Source organism: Microcaecilia unicolor, chromosome 2 (assembly GCF_901765095.1).
Source record: "Microcaecilia unicolor chromosome 2, aMicUni1.1, whole genome shotgun sequence".
Classification (NCBI taxonomy): domain Eukaryota; kingdom Metazoa; phylum Chordata; class Amphibia; order Gymnophiona; family Siphonopidae; genus Microcaecilia; species Microcaecilia unicolor.
Window position 1 is genome coordinate 168,715,203 of NC_044032.1, and position 14,115 is coordinate 168,729,317.

The following is a 14,115-nucleotide window of genomic DNA, read 5'->3' on the forward strand; positions in this document are numbered from 1 at the left end:
TAGTTGGGGAGGAACAAGTGGGATTCGTGCGTGGTAGACACTCAGTGTTAAATGTTCGAAAGCTGCTTGCAGCTGTGATAGCGGCGCCTGGGGAAGCTGCAACAGGCCTAGTGATTAGTTTGGATGCAGAGCGCGCTTTCGACAGGGTAACATGGCCATTTATGTTTGAGACGTTGCAGTGGATTGGGTTACGGGGCTGGTTCCTACAAGCTATTAAGATGCTTTATGCGGATCCACGGGCCAAGTTATTGGTAAATGGGGTCAGAACTCAAGAATTCTTGATAAGGCGGGGAACAAGGCAGGGGTGCCCTTTGTCCCCGCTACTATTTTTGATATCGTTGGAACCCTTATTATGCAAAATCCGCGCGGAGCCGGGAATTCGGGGCATGAAGGTGGGTAAAGGGGAGGTAAAGTTATTAGCATACGCAGATGACTTACTGCTTCTGGTGGAAGACCCGCAAACATCAGTGGCCCGACTATTAGAGAAGATAGGGGAATATGGGATGTTATCGGGGTTTAGATTAAATTTAGGAAAGTCATTGGCGCTCCCAATGTCCCCCACCATTAGATCTAGTTGGCATGGTCCCTTTCCTTTTAAATGGGAGGAGGAGAAGCTTAAATATTTGGGGGTAGATATCCCGGTAGATTTGTCCACGCTGTATAGAAGGAATGTGCAGCCGCTGCTGGAGGAAACTAGACGCCTCCTGGGGATATGGGGTTCTTGTCCCCTTTCCCTGACGGGGCACATTGCCCTCTTTAACATGATGATAGCACCAAAATGGCTATATAGATTCCAGATGCTGCCGCTGTATCTGCGGGGGAGGGAGGAGAAAACACTACAAGCAGTCTTAAGGAAGTTTCTGTGGAATAACAAACGCCCCAGAATAGCGTTGAATGTGCTATGCAAACCTAAAACACATGGAGGCATGGGATTACTCAGTATCAGGTACCTCACAATTGCCTGCACCATGAGACATGTGCGAGATTGGCTAATGGGAAGCCAGCAGTTTACAAATACCCAGCTGGAAGCCTCACTGGTGCCAGGGGTGCATCCTAGTTGCCTAGTGCATACCTCAAAAACAAGACCTGCTGGACAACAACCTTTGAACTGTTTTGTGCGATCAGCAAGAGCGATGTGGCATTGGTTGTGTCGCAGGCAAGGCTTTGCAGCGGATGCTACTCCTTTTGTGTCACTGAATCTGAAACGGATTTCCCAGATGGATCATCAGCACAACATTTTAAATCTTGGAGGATGAAGGGGATTCAATACCTTTTTCAGTTGCTGGATGAGGAAGGGCAGGTCAAGCCACTTGCAGATTTACAAAGAGAATTTGGTTTGACTGCATCAGATTTCTATGCACATGCACAAGTGAAGCACTATGCCCATTCATTGGGAGCAATGAACCTGACAGAGGACGTGCAGGAAACGATCTCAACAGCACTTACCCTGGGATCAGAAAAGTTTGTACCACTGCGATTTCACCACAGACATCTCCTGGATACAACGGAAGATATTGACTATCGCAAAGTGGCACAGGATTGGAAGCAAGAACTAAAGGTTGAGATCACGGCTGATATTTTACAAAGTTACCTGCTATCCATTCTGCATAGGTCAGTATTTACCAGGCAATGGGAGCAGCAGTACAAGTTTGCCACGCGGGCCTACATAGCACCAGCCAGAGCGCGGAGGGCGGGTTTTGGAACAGGAAATTGCCCTAAATGTGGAGAGGAAATGGCAACTTTGGGCCATATGTTCTGGCTGTGCCCACAGATTAGAACATTTTGGAAGCAGGTCTTGGCAGAGGTCAGCCGTTGCTGGAAGCGGGCAGTGGGAGATACCCCGCTGCTATTGTTTGACGTATATGCCATCACCAAACCGATCCCGGTGGGATGCACAGGCTTTCTTAGAAGGGCAGTGTTGACCAAAAAGAAAGTGATTTTACTCAGCTGGAGAGAGACTTAGGCGCCTACAAGAGAGTTGTGGAGAACAAAGATGACAGAATTGTTACACTTGGAACTGTGTGGACTTACTAAGTCTGCTCACTCAGATCAGGAGCGGAATGCATTCCGTGGAGTGTGGGAGCGCTATTGGACTACTCTTCAACCTCACACCAGGCAGAGAATTCTACACAGATTGAAATGGAGTGTAGAGACACCAGTGGCACCTTCCATTGCCTTACAGAAGTGACATCAGATCCCAAACCCAGAACTCTGAGGGGGGGAGGGTGAAGAGGGAGGGGAGGGAGGGGTGGGGGGCTTATTATGGATATAATGGACTACTGATAACGTTTGCTTACTGTTTCAGCAGCTATGAGACGAGATAAATGGCTGCTTGGTTATATAGGGGAGGGAGTTAACAAAAAGAACTATTCTCGGACAGAGGCTGGGTAGCTATTTGATGTTTAAGTCCTTTCGTTTGAGCTGTTGCTAATATTGGACATGCTTACTTATCTTAATAAAAAGACTTCAACATAAAGGGAGGGGGGAGTTGGGATATAAAATGATAAAAGAGTTGATGATAATGATTGGGGAATCAAAGGTGGAAGAATTTCTCCTTGTCTTGTGGTTTGAAACTGACTGTTCCATAAATATTTGTATTGGCTGATTTCTTAAGTCATCAATAAAAATCATTGAAAGATAAAATTTAGCAGAGTATGGAAGAACATGGATTTATGTTACTTTTACCAGTATTTATAGAATCTGGCTTTCTGGTGGGGGGAGGGGGAGTCACAGTGACTGTACAGCATGGTGCAATGCAGTGTGGTGGTGGTAGGGTGGGGGTGGGAAAGGAGATTACCTGTAGCAGTGGCAGGTGGGGGACAGGTTAGATTCCCACGGGGACGGGCAAAGATGGGTTACATTTCTGTCTCTGTGCAACTCTCTACTCCAGACAGGCTCTCGGGCTAGGCACTTCTTTTCACTGTGCCCAAAACCTGCTCCTGAACATGTGTAACAGTCAGGAAAAAGTATGCACATTCTTGTCATTGCACTTTTATATGTGGGTAATTTTATATGACAGAATAGGTGAGTAAAATGCCTTTTATAAAATTATCCCACCTGTCAAAGGATTATATTGTATATGGTATGTAGTTCTTTTTTTGTGTATTATTATTGCTTGGTTTTATTCATTGTATGTTGCTTTAGACACTTCATTGATCTGAAAAAATAACAAGTATTCTGTTTAACAGGATTTCCACTGGTTTTGCAGGTCAGCTTTATCAACTGCCCTTCTGTGTGGCACGTTCTACTGTGTGCTTCCTTGCTTTTACAAAACCCTCTCTTCAGTCCAGGTTTACCGGGCTCCAAGGAGCTTTGGTTGCGGTTTCTGATGCCTTCATTTCACAATCACAAGTGTTGTGCTGATAACAAACCACAATCTCTCTGCTCTATCCCAGTCTGCTCTTAGCACAACCAAGCCCTTTCCTGCCTCCGCGACTCCTGGGGTGAAAATACTGCCTTCCATCCCCTCCCCCACAGCTATACAGCAGTTTTCAGGAAAAGGGGTCGGATGTTATTTACACTGTGCTGTTGAGTTTTCCAAGTCCGGCATGGATATGACTAAATTTGGAAATCTGGGCACTTCCAAGTCTTGATTTAAAAAAAACAACCCTATTAATTCCCCCGTTCCCACCACTCTTTTTAAATTTAAAAACAGATGAAGTCACAATTTTACTTGCAACTTGCACTTTCATATTATTCCGTTGGGAACCTGTAATAAATATTGTTGCAGGAATCTGTATATCCCTGTTGTATTTTTTTCCAGAATTATAAATTTCCAAGAGGAACAAAGACATTACTGGCATAAAAATAGAATATACAAGTAAAGAGGCATTAGAGAGAAAACGAAGATGGTGTTGATGGCGGGGGAGTCAGAACACCATCACCAACAACAAAGAGCTCTCCAAACGCCGGCTAACAGAGCAGTGCTGTAACCGTCTGCACCATTTTCTTTCCCCAGACATGCACAAAAAAGGGCAGGAAGCTGCGGCGGCGGTGGAACCCACGATCCCCCTCCTCTTCTCCTCGAACGCCCTTTGCAGCAGTTTATTATTTCAGAGCACGGCTCCCCCTCAGTATTCCCTGGCGGTCTGCCACGTCTGTGCACCTTTGGCTGGGGCTCACGTCCTGCCATGTTCTCAATCGACCTCAACATTTTTTTTTCTTTTCTACATACGTTTATTTCAGTTCACAATTTATTTTGCTTTTTCCTTTAACTCTTTTTGAGTAACCCGAGCTCGCTCAGTACCAGTCCCCCGTCCTCATCTCATCTCCCATGATCTTCCCCTCCCCCTCGCTCCCAGTCCCAGGAACAGCCAGCCAGCGACTGCCTTAAATGGGAATGGCTGGGATCATCCGAGGACAATGTCCGCACCGAGGCGGGCCCTGGGGGCGTGGCTTGGGGGCTATATCGTTGTTCCGGATTGGCTGGCCTTCCCTCCTGGTGGGGCCGATGGGGGCGGGAACTGGGAGTTGCAGATTATTGCTAAGTAAGCAGTCTGTCTGACTCTGCGGCAGCAGCTACAGCAGCAACGGGGAGAGAGCGGAGGCGCTGGACGTCGGCCAGACACCGTCAGAATTAGTTCATTGTTCAATATATACAGCTCAGGCAAGCGTAGCCTGGGAGAAGAGAGAGACAGGGAGACGAGACGAGACTTGTTCCCGCCCCGATCTCTCTCCTCTTTGCCAAGGCTCTGCTTTGCAGTAGCTGCTGCTAGTATTATTCTTTACCCATGTACGATCCGGTCAGCATGCTCCTCTTCGGTCCATGTTTGCCCGACCTATGTAGTAAAAACAGAAAGTGAGGAGAGGGAGCAGGGGGCTTTTGTCTGTAAGTATGGAGTTGAAACGTACAGTCTCCTAGAGCTTTTCTTTGTCTTGCTTTCTCTGTCTGCACTGTCCTTGCTGCAGAGCATTTTTGTGCACGGTTTGAAAATGTTTTGCTTAATGTGAATCGTTGTAGTATTATGTGTTTTTGTTTGTTTTTGCATTAAATGCTGATTTGCTCTTCTGGAGAAAGATTTAGCTCTGGATTTTACATTTTAAGCATTGTCGTTTTATTGTTAAGTTATTGCTCTACTAAATGCTTTTGTAGCATGCAATTTTGTATATACAAGATCCTTTCTGTACGCCCGGACACTGAGTGGCTTGTGAATGATTTACAGGATTCATTCTTGCAGCTCACTGGATTTTAATATGCAGAACAAACACTTTCCTTTTGATCAAACAATATTTTGTAATACATTTTCATGCATGCTAGCAATGCTTTTTCTAGCGAGCAGATTTTTTTTCTTTTTTTTATAATGGTCATGCTAGAGATAGTTTTGATTTTTTTTAAATGCAATTAAAAAGAATTCTACCAGTCTGTCATTATTTACATTTCATTAGGTTTAAAGCCGCGTTGCCGTTGATGCATTTTTTTTTTTATTTTCCTTGTTCCCTGTAGACTCTAGGTTTTTTTTTTTTTTCTTTTCTTGGGAGATTACGTAATATACTAGTAGTTACAAAAATACACTCAAGCGTTTGAGTGAACGTGAGCGTTTGTTCTGGTGCTTAGCTTTGATTGTAAAAATCCAGCTGATAGGTTGTCTGCGAATAAGGAAGATTGGCCTTTGTGTGTCTGAAAATGCATCTATTTTTATCTTCTTGTCTGATGAAGTGGGGGAATCGTCGTTTTGGAGTACTCCAGAGCTGTGCTAAGAATAGCACAGCGCTTTGCAGAGACAGGTACCAGGGATTCCTTTGTCCCCTGTGCGAGTGTGCAGACCAGTGAAGTACAGCCAAGAAGTCTGGCTTTATTGTAGATGTGGTTAAAACAATTTGCATGCAGTTGAATCTGTAAACCGTTGAAGATTACCTAACTGCTGCTTTTGGGTTTGTGCCTCTGAGTCACAGTCAGTTGCTGTCTCTAGTTCTTTTAAAGTGATATAACTTTATTTCTCTTTGAAATATGTTTTGCAGATTGTTCTTCTTGTGTTTCTGGCCAGGATGCCTGTTCCTGGCTACCAAGATGTCACACCATGGTAAGAATTTGGATTTTTTTTAAGGGGACCTCGCCCTCCCAATCTCCCACCCTCATTAGTTCTGGTTTAATTATATCCATTTTACAGTAACCTTTAAAATGCTGCAGGTTCTGGTGATTTAACCACAGAGGGCATTATAAAGTCCTTTTTTTGTGTGTGGAATTCTACAGTTTTTAGTTATTTTGAAGCTGAACATGGCACTGAAAGGTTCGAGTAGGTCAGAAAGCAGATGGAATGTTGAATGCATAATGAATAGAAACAGAAGGTAGTAATGGAGACCCCCTGATGACATCTCTTTACTTAAAAAATAGGACCCTACCGTTACAGATAGAAAAGGTCTGTTTAATATGTCATGTAGCACATTCAAGTAACGATGGTAGTAAAGTAAAAACAATAAATGTTTTATGTGTGTCCATACAGTGGTGTATCTACTGTCCTTAGATTGTGTGTCTATGCTGTATATAATATAGATTTATGCAGAATTTGCGTAACTAGTATGCACAGTGTGACTTTTAAACGTTAATATAAACATAAATGTTGTCATGTAGCATATTCAAGTAATGATGGTAGTAAAATGAAAACAATAAATGTTTTATGTGTGTCCATACTGTGGTATACCAACTGTCCTTAGATTTTGTGTGTGTGTGTGTGTGTGTGTGTGTGTGTGTGTGTGTGTGTGTGTGTGTGTGTGTGTGTGTGTGTGTATGCTGTGTATAATATAGATCTATGCAGAGTTTGCTTAACTGGTATGCACAGTGTGACTTTCAAACTAATATAAACATAAGTGTCCTTTTCTTAATTTTATCTCTCACAACTGATTTACTGTACTTTAACAAGGACTGGGAGGAGACCAAGAGTTACTGTATCTCTCTGCATCCACCATTTATTTGGCTGTTCTGAGGACTGTCTTACATACTTCAAGGTCAAGCTTGATTTTGCTGTGGCCTGAATGTGATAGTCATGTCTAAAATGCATTAAGAAACCAAGGGCCTAGTTTTACTAAGGCTTTTTTTTTCTCATCTGTATTTGGGGGAGGGGGCTCAGTAAATCAGTCATTGAGTGTAATAATTCATTGTAATTTTGAGCCCAAGAGCTCATCTCCCAGAGTGACCCTAACCTTGGGCTGGGCCTACACCACTCTGCAGCAGGCTAAGGGCAGTCCTCACATGAAAGAGGAGGGAGAACCAGAATATGGGAAGGGGAGACTGAGAGAGGGGGGGACCTGCTGGAAAGCAGTTAATTTTGAAAATGTTTTTCCCGCCGGGGGTCCTGTTCCACAATAGGAAGAGGAGTCCCCAGGGGGCAAGGCAAAGAGTGGGTTATTTATAGGATCCGCTTCTGGGTAACAGGGTCTTTTATCCTCCTCGGAGGCAGATTTGGTGTGGCAGCAGCTCAAGAAAAGCATCCCTTACCACATGGCAACGTGGCTGATGTTTTTGCTGAGGGAGTCTCACTGCTGGACTTGAGCCCAATGCAGGTGGGTCCAAGTATCTCAAAAAGGTCGGCACTGCATGTGGTGGGATGAGGGAAGCTTGGATGCTTCCGCTGGAGATCTCGCGGGGCCAGCGGACCTCACTAGGTGGGGGGGGGGGGGGCAGCTGTGATTACAGCAGGTGGGAGTGGCGTAGCGATGACCCGGCAGGCACCTTGATGCTGGCCTCATCTTTCGCAATTCCCCACAGCCTCGCTGTTCCCCTGAGGAGAGGTGTAATTGGCCCCCTCAGTGATACCTACATTGGCTGCTGGGTTCCATGGACTGGGTGGGGCTCTGCTAAGGCTTTTTCCCCTTAGGGGCTACCAAACTGGTTTGCAGAGCCTTCGGGACCCTGGAGCTGGCTACAGACTGGTTCATGGGCTACAGGATGGGGATCTAGTTTGGGCAGCCCGGGGTGGATCTTGAGCAGAACCTTAGTGGGGGGCATGGCAGGGGTTGGGTGTGCTGTCTGGGCAGGGATCCCAACCAGACCTGGGCTTCCTTCAAGGTTTGGGATTCCCGCAGTATGGTGGCTTCCAGCAAGGGAGGGTTTCACAGCAGGAACCGAGCTTTTTGAGCAAGGAAGAGGTCCCCAACAGGGGATGTCTTTCCAACAGGGGGCATTCTCCCTGCTTAATGGGGCCCGGTGGCCAGCCCCTGGAATATGGGGTGGGGCTTGGATATCAGCAGCAAGGAGGTGGGCAAAATGGGGGTTGGTATGCAGCAGGGTGAAGTTGGGCAGCAACGTTTAGGGGAGTAGCAGAGAGGAGTTGCCTGCAAGGCCTGGTTCGGCAGCGGGTTGAGGCTCTCGGCAGGGGGCGGGCACTCAGAGCAGGATGGACTGACAGCAGGTGCAGAGTCTTCGATTAGGGGTGCTGGGATCCCCTCAAGGGGGAGATTCACCCCCCCCCCCCCCCAGGTGAGCCTTCCCTTTGGGCGAGGGTGCCACCTGGGGCCTGGGATGGCATGGATTCCCCTTGCAAGCTATGGGCGGTTGGTTGAGGGGGGGGGCAATGGAGCAGGATGCATGCTGTCAGGGACATTGCCAATAGTTCTGGTTTGGTTGCTGCTGGTTCTTCTTCTTTTACCCAGGGTTCCCTGCTGGAGGAGGGGCAGAGAGAACCATCTGCGTAACAACTGTGTCCGAACGGAATGCAAAGGGTGCTCATGTCCTCTGTGCCTGTTAGACCCCTATTGGCCCGTACAAGCGGCTAAAGGTGGCGGGGTCTTTGGGTCGGGAGGTTACGTCAGCATCATCAGGAGCGGGTGATGGAGAGGCAGTAGCTATTGAGGGCACTGCTGTGTCGTGCTTTGGAACTGCAGGAAGAGGACCCATGGTTTGTGGTAAGGCTGTCATTGCTAGTTCAGGAGTGGCAGGGCAGGTGGTGTGGGGACTCTTATTCTTCCTTTATAGCTCTTCATCTTCCTCTTCTACTTCCGTATAGTGGGTCGGCTATCCTGAAAGAGGGGGTTCCTGGATCGAAGCTGGTGGGGATGTGGGATGCCCGAGTTAGGGACCCTATCTGAGCTTTAAAAGGAGGTATCGCATGCCTTATGCGGGAGGTTTGGGATGCAGAAATATATAGATGTTTTGGTGTCTGGAAGGCAGGGTTGGGATGGGGAGCAAGGAGTTGTATAACCAGGAGGGTGCAGAGAATATGCTTGGGTGGGTGCCTAGAAATGTTCTTAACTGGGTACAGTCCTCCTTCAGCTTGGGCAGTGTATGGGGTAATACCACCCCCCCGGTCAATACAGCCTTCTCTTGGCATTCGCTGACACAGCCTTGGATGTGTGTTAGCATTTTGTGGGGGAGGGAGCGGTTCAATTATGCTTAGGCCGGAAACCTCCACATGTCATGGGGCACCCAAGATATCGGCTATGGTTGACATATATGGATCCTGGACCTGCTGCAGGAGTAGCGGTAGGGGCTGGTGGGGGAGGATCCATTTGCATGGCTGCCACTCTGGGGGCCAGTACTGGTGGTGGGATATCTGATGTACAGGATATCTGATAAATCTTATGTTCATTCCCTGATTGCAAGCAGGCACACTCGCTCTTAATGCGGACGGGGGCATCCAGCCATCATGTGTTCAGCATGAGGAGCTGTGGGTGCATCCAAATAGAGATTTTGTTGGGGCTCCCTCCCCCCATATACCTTGCAGCCATGATTCCTTGGTGGAGCATGTATAGGGATGGGACTGCAGCAGCAAAAATGGCATGGGACTGTCTAAAGGGTGGAAAGGTATGGAAAACAGGTGTGAGGATGTTATAATGCCGTTGTATCACTCCATGGTGCGACCGCACCTTGAGTATTGTGTTCAATTCTGGTCGCCGCATCTCAAGAAAGATATAGTAGAATTGGAAAAGGTGCAGCGAAGGGCGACTAAAATGATAGCGGGGATGGGACGACTTCCCTATGAAGAAAGACTAAGGAGGCTAGGGCTTTTCAGCTTGGAGAAGAGACGGCTGAGGGGAGACATGATAGAGGTATATAAAATAATGAGTGGAGTGGAACAGGTGGATGTGAAGCATCTGTTCACGCTTTCCAAAAATACAAGGACTAGGGGGCTTGCGATGAAACTAAAACAAATCGGAGAAAATTTTTCTTCACCCAACGTGTAATTAAACTCTGGAATTCGTTGCCGGAGAAAGTGGTGAAGGCGGTTAGCTTGGCAGAGTTTAAAAAGGGGTTGGACGGTTTCCTAAAGGACAAGTCCATAAACCGCTACTAAACGGACTTGGAAAAATCCACAATTCCAGGAATAACATGTATAGAATGTTTGTGCCCTTGGCCTGGATTGGCCGCTGTCGTGGACAGGATGCTGGGCTCGATGGACCCTTGGTCTTTTCCCAGTATGGCATTACTTACGTACTTATGACTTGACACGTGGCTGGCTTTACATTCTTCTGCGGCACCATTGGCTGGGGAAACCCTTTGTTGGTTTTTCTGGCATGGGGGTTGTTTACGGCCTGAGGGAGACAGATTCTGCTGCTGCAGCTGGATCACAGGGACCAACGCAATGCGGTTTGGGGTTGCTTTCTCTGGGGCCTTCTTCAGGGCCCTCGGGGGAGGAGGACAAGATGTAGGCTAGAACCAAAGATGGTTTGATTGAAGGGGGGGGGGGCGTCTTTTTTGGAGCTGGTGTCCAGCAACAACAGTGGCTTGCATTTTGTTTATTGCTCGGTCCCTGACGGATCAGGGTGGTTGGAGGCATAGGTGGGTGTTGAGAGGAATTCTGGGTGCTACACTGTGCTGTTTCAGGGGCTGCCAGCCACTACTGGTGCATGGGGATGGGCCTGTGTTGATTCGATAACCAGTTCACAGCTGTGCTGTGGAAGACCCTGGCAAGGCTGAGGGAGAACCAAACCAATTCAGGGCACGTTATTTCCAGATTGGGATGGTAACAAGTACTGTGGCAGAGGGCTTAGGCCATTCAGAGGCTGGGCAAAGGGTGGTCTGATGCTTTCAGGGGTTATGTCTGCCCAGTGGACACATAGGCAAGGGCGGCCGGTTGGAGCACACTGGGTTGGGAGTATGGTGGTACCCTGGGCACACTGGTTAGTGTGGGTGTGCAGGCTACTGTGACACTGGTATGCAGTACCTATTCATAACTTCTCTCTCTTGGGCTCCACTCTTTTGCGGTGGCAGGTCGGTGCTGGTGTGTTTCCTCTTTTACCTTATATTGGGATTAGGGACTTCTTGTTTTGATTTATTTCTGTTTTCCAGGTGCAGCTGGTCGGTGTCACCCTGTATGGATTGCAGGGCATTCATTTGTATACTAGGTGAGCCACTGAGCTGTTTGGTGCACTGGTGGTCTTCACCTAGGCATGGCACTTTGGGAAGGGAGGCTCTCCTGGCTGAGGAACATGGCATGCAATGGATGCAACTATTTGCCGCTCTCTTATGCCCTGCAATCTAGGCCTCTGCACATGATACTGATAGAACTTTGAGTGGGGGAATGGGGTTCATTCTTGGCCTGGCAAGAAGTTAATTAACCTGACCACACAGGTTGTGTGGTCAGGTATTGTACCCTGGCCCCCATGTCTTTCTGGCTGAGAGGGGACTCTGGGCCTGGTCAGGATTGACCGTCTGGTAGGGTTGTGGTTTACAGCCCAGGTTGTGGTGGGGGAATGCAGTTACAACGTGACTGGGTGGCTACGGTTTGTGCCGGGCTCTTTGATAGGAGTAGGCTACACCCAGTGCAATTTTTCTAGCAAAAAAGGTGCCGGTACTCAAATGCCAGGCCACCCTTCAGGGGTGGGGTGATCACTGAAGGACTCACTCCACAATAGCCAGGCCCCCTGCAACCAGTCACAGAATCTATGACAAGGCAGAATTAGTGTCTTGAGCCTGAGCTCTTTCATTAAAACTTGTGGTCCATGGGTCAATTTTAGCAGACACTGGAAAAGGTGCCGGTACTCAGTACCCCCTCAAAAAAAGCCCTGGCTACACCTCTCGGATATTGAACTTTACCTGTTTTCGACTGGCTTGCAGAAGTTACTTGAAGCTTTGTGCAACCATTTGTCATCTCAAGGGCTTGGTCAGCTTCCCCCCCCCCCCATACCCTGAGGGGGGGGGACACCCGAGCTACAGGCTTCAGCTCATGAAGTGATGAGCGTGTAACATCAAGCTAACAACTGGAGGGTCAGACCCGGATTATATCAGGCGTGGAGGACCATGCCATACCCTTGCCCTATTTGTCACAGCAGGGCGAAAAGGGCAAAATGTTAGTAGATATGGCAGTATGTCACTTGTAGCTCAGGGTTTGGTATGCTAAACTTGTTATCTTAAATAAACAAAGCTGCTGCTGGTTTTATTACCAGACATGCTGTTGTACTGTATTGTTTACTTGACATCCGGAGAAGTGGGGGTGTGCCTTGAGGGGGAAGTGAGAGAGAGAGGAAGGAAACTCGGGAGGAGGTACATGTACCCCCCCCCCCCCCCCCCCTGCAAGTCCCAGCTCCAAGTGATATTAGTTTGTTAATGCCTGAGCGTCACTTGCAAAAGAAGCAAAGGCTTTCTTTCAAACCAAATGGGATCTTGGAAGCAAATACTCAAAAGGTGCAAATAAAAAAATATATATATATATCTTCCATTCCTGAATTTTGGCGCATTATTAGTAATTCAGACCCTTTTGTAATCCAGAGATAAATTTCTGTTCTGCCAGTAAATGTAGATGCAAGTACCAAAGATATGTTAACCCCCCTGGATATCCAAGATGAATTTAATCATGCACTCTACAAAACCACATGCTAAACGTAGCTAGAAATAAATGACCACTGATTCAGCCACTGCTTGATTGGATAAGTCATACTATATTACAGGCTTCTGTAGCAGGAGCAAGTTTAGGGTTATGAAAGTATCAGGTATTCTAACAATCTGGACTAAGTTCAACTGTGTATCAGCTGTATTACAGAAAGTCAAATATAAGTTTTATGCGGTCCTGATAACATTATGACACAGGCTCTAGCCAAGTTGCAGTGCCTAGACTTCCTTATGTCTTGTGAGGCAGATAGCTTAAAAGGGGTTTGTGATCCCGTATGATACATTTGCTGAGCTGTAGAAGATACAACATGGTGGCACTAGATTTGCAATTCTGTTCACTGCAGTACACATCCAGGTGCCATCTGAATGCTGATCTATTCATTCATCCTGTGTGCATATAGCCTACCAAGGAAGAGCAGTTCAAGAAATACCGTATTTTTCGGACTATAAGACGCACTTTTTTCCCCCAAAATTTGGGAGGAAAATGGGGGGTGCGTCTTATAGTCCGAAGGTAGATTTGGCTGGCTGGCTGGCCGCCCGCCCTCCGAGTTCGGGATCGCCCTCCCCCCCGGCCCTTTCAACACTTCTCCCTGCTCACATCACGCGATCTTCTCTGGTGGTCTAGTGACATCGGGGCAGGAAAGAGCCCCCTCTTTCCTGCCCAGCGCGCTGCTCTCCATCCTCCTTTATGCAGCCTGACGGTCTTGGCGAGATTCAAAATGGCCGCCGAGAATTGAAGTCTCGGCGGTCATTTTGAATCTCGCCGAGACCGTCAGGCTGCATACAGGAGGATGGAGAGCAGCGCGCTGGGCAGGAAAGAGGGGGCTCTTTCCTGCCCCGACGTCACTAGACCACCAGGGAAGATCGCGTGACGTGAGTAGGGAGAAGTGGTGACAGGGCCGGGGGGAGGGCGATCCCAAACTCGGAGGGAGGGATTCGGACAAGACGCACCGGAGCACCTAGGTTTTAGAGGAGGGAAAAAGGAACATTTTTTTTCCTATTTCCCTCCTCTAAAACCTAGGTGCGACTTATGGTCCGGTGCGTCTTATAGTCCGAAAAATACGGTAGCCTCTATTTTCCTAGAAAGCATCATCTCACAAGTCTGAAGAGTGCAGCCTTGATATGTACAGTGGTCCTGAAGAACATACCTTTCTACCAGCTGAGACAAGAGCTTCTATTAGTTTATACCTTTCTCACTTGGGATACCTGGATAGTTCCATACTCAAAATTTAGTTTTCCTTCATGCTAACATGCAGTGCTTCCAAACACAAAGAGGGCCAGCAAGAGCTACTCAGGACACTGGGAGCAGACAAAAACATTTTTACTTCCAAAATGGGCAAACTTCATTGCTCGGG

At 47.5% G+C, this 14,115-nt stretch overlaps 1 protein-coding gene across 1 annotated transcript in view; it reads left to right on the forward strand.

The window, feature by feature from the left end:
- The first annotated feature begins 1,252 nt into the window (after positions 1-1,252).
- LOC115461897 overlaps positions 1,253-14,115 on the forward strand; it is a 52,144-nt gene continuing 39,281 nt past the window's right edge. Inside the window, exons 1-4 of the mRNA XM_030191954.1 lie at positions 1,253-1,611; positions 3,020-3,024; positions 4,496-4,828; positions 5,959-6,020. Of these exons, the coding sequence (XP_030047814.1) occupies positions 1,253-1,611; positions 3,020-3,024; positions 4,496-4,828; positions 5,959-6,020 (759 nt within the window). The remainder of the gene's footprint in view (positions 1,612-3,019; positions 3,025-4,495; positions 4,829-5,958; positions 6,021-14,115) is intronic.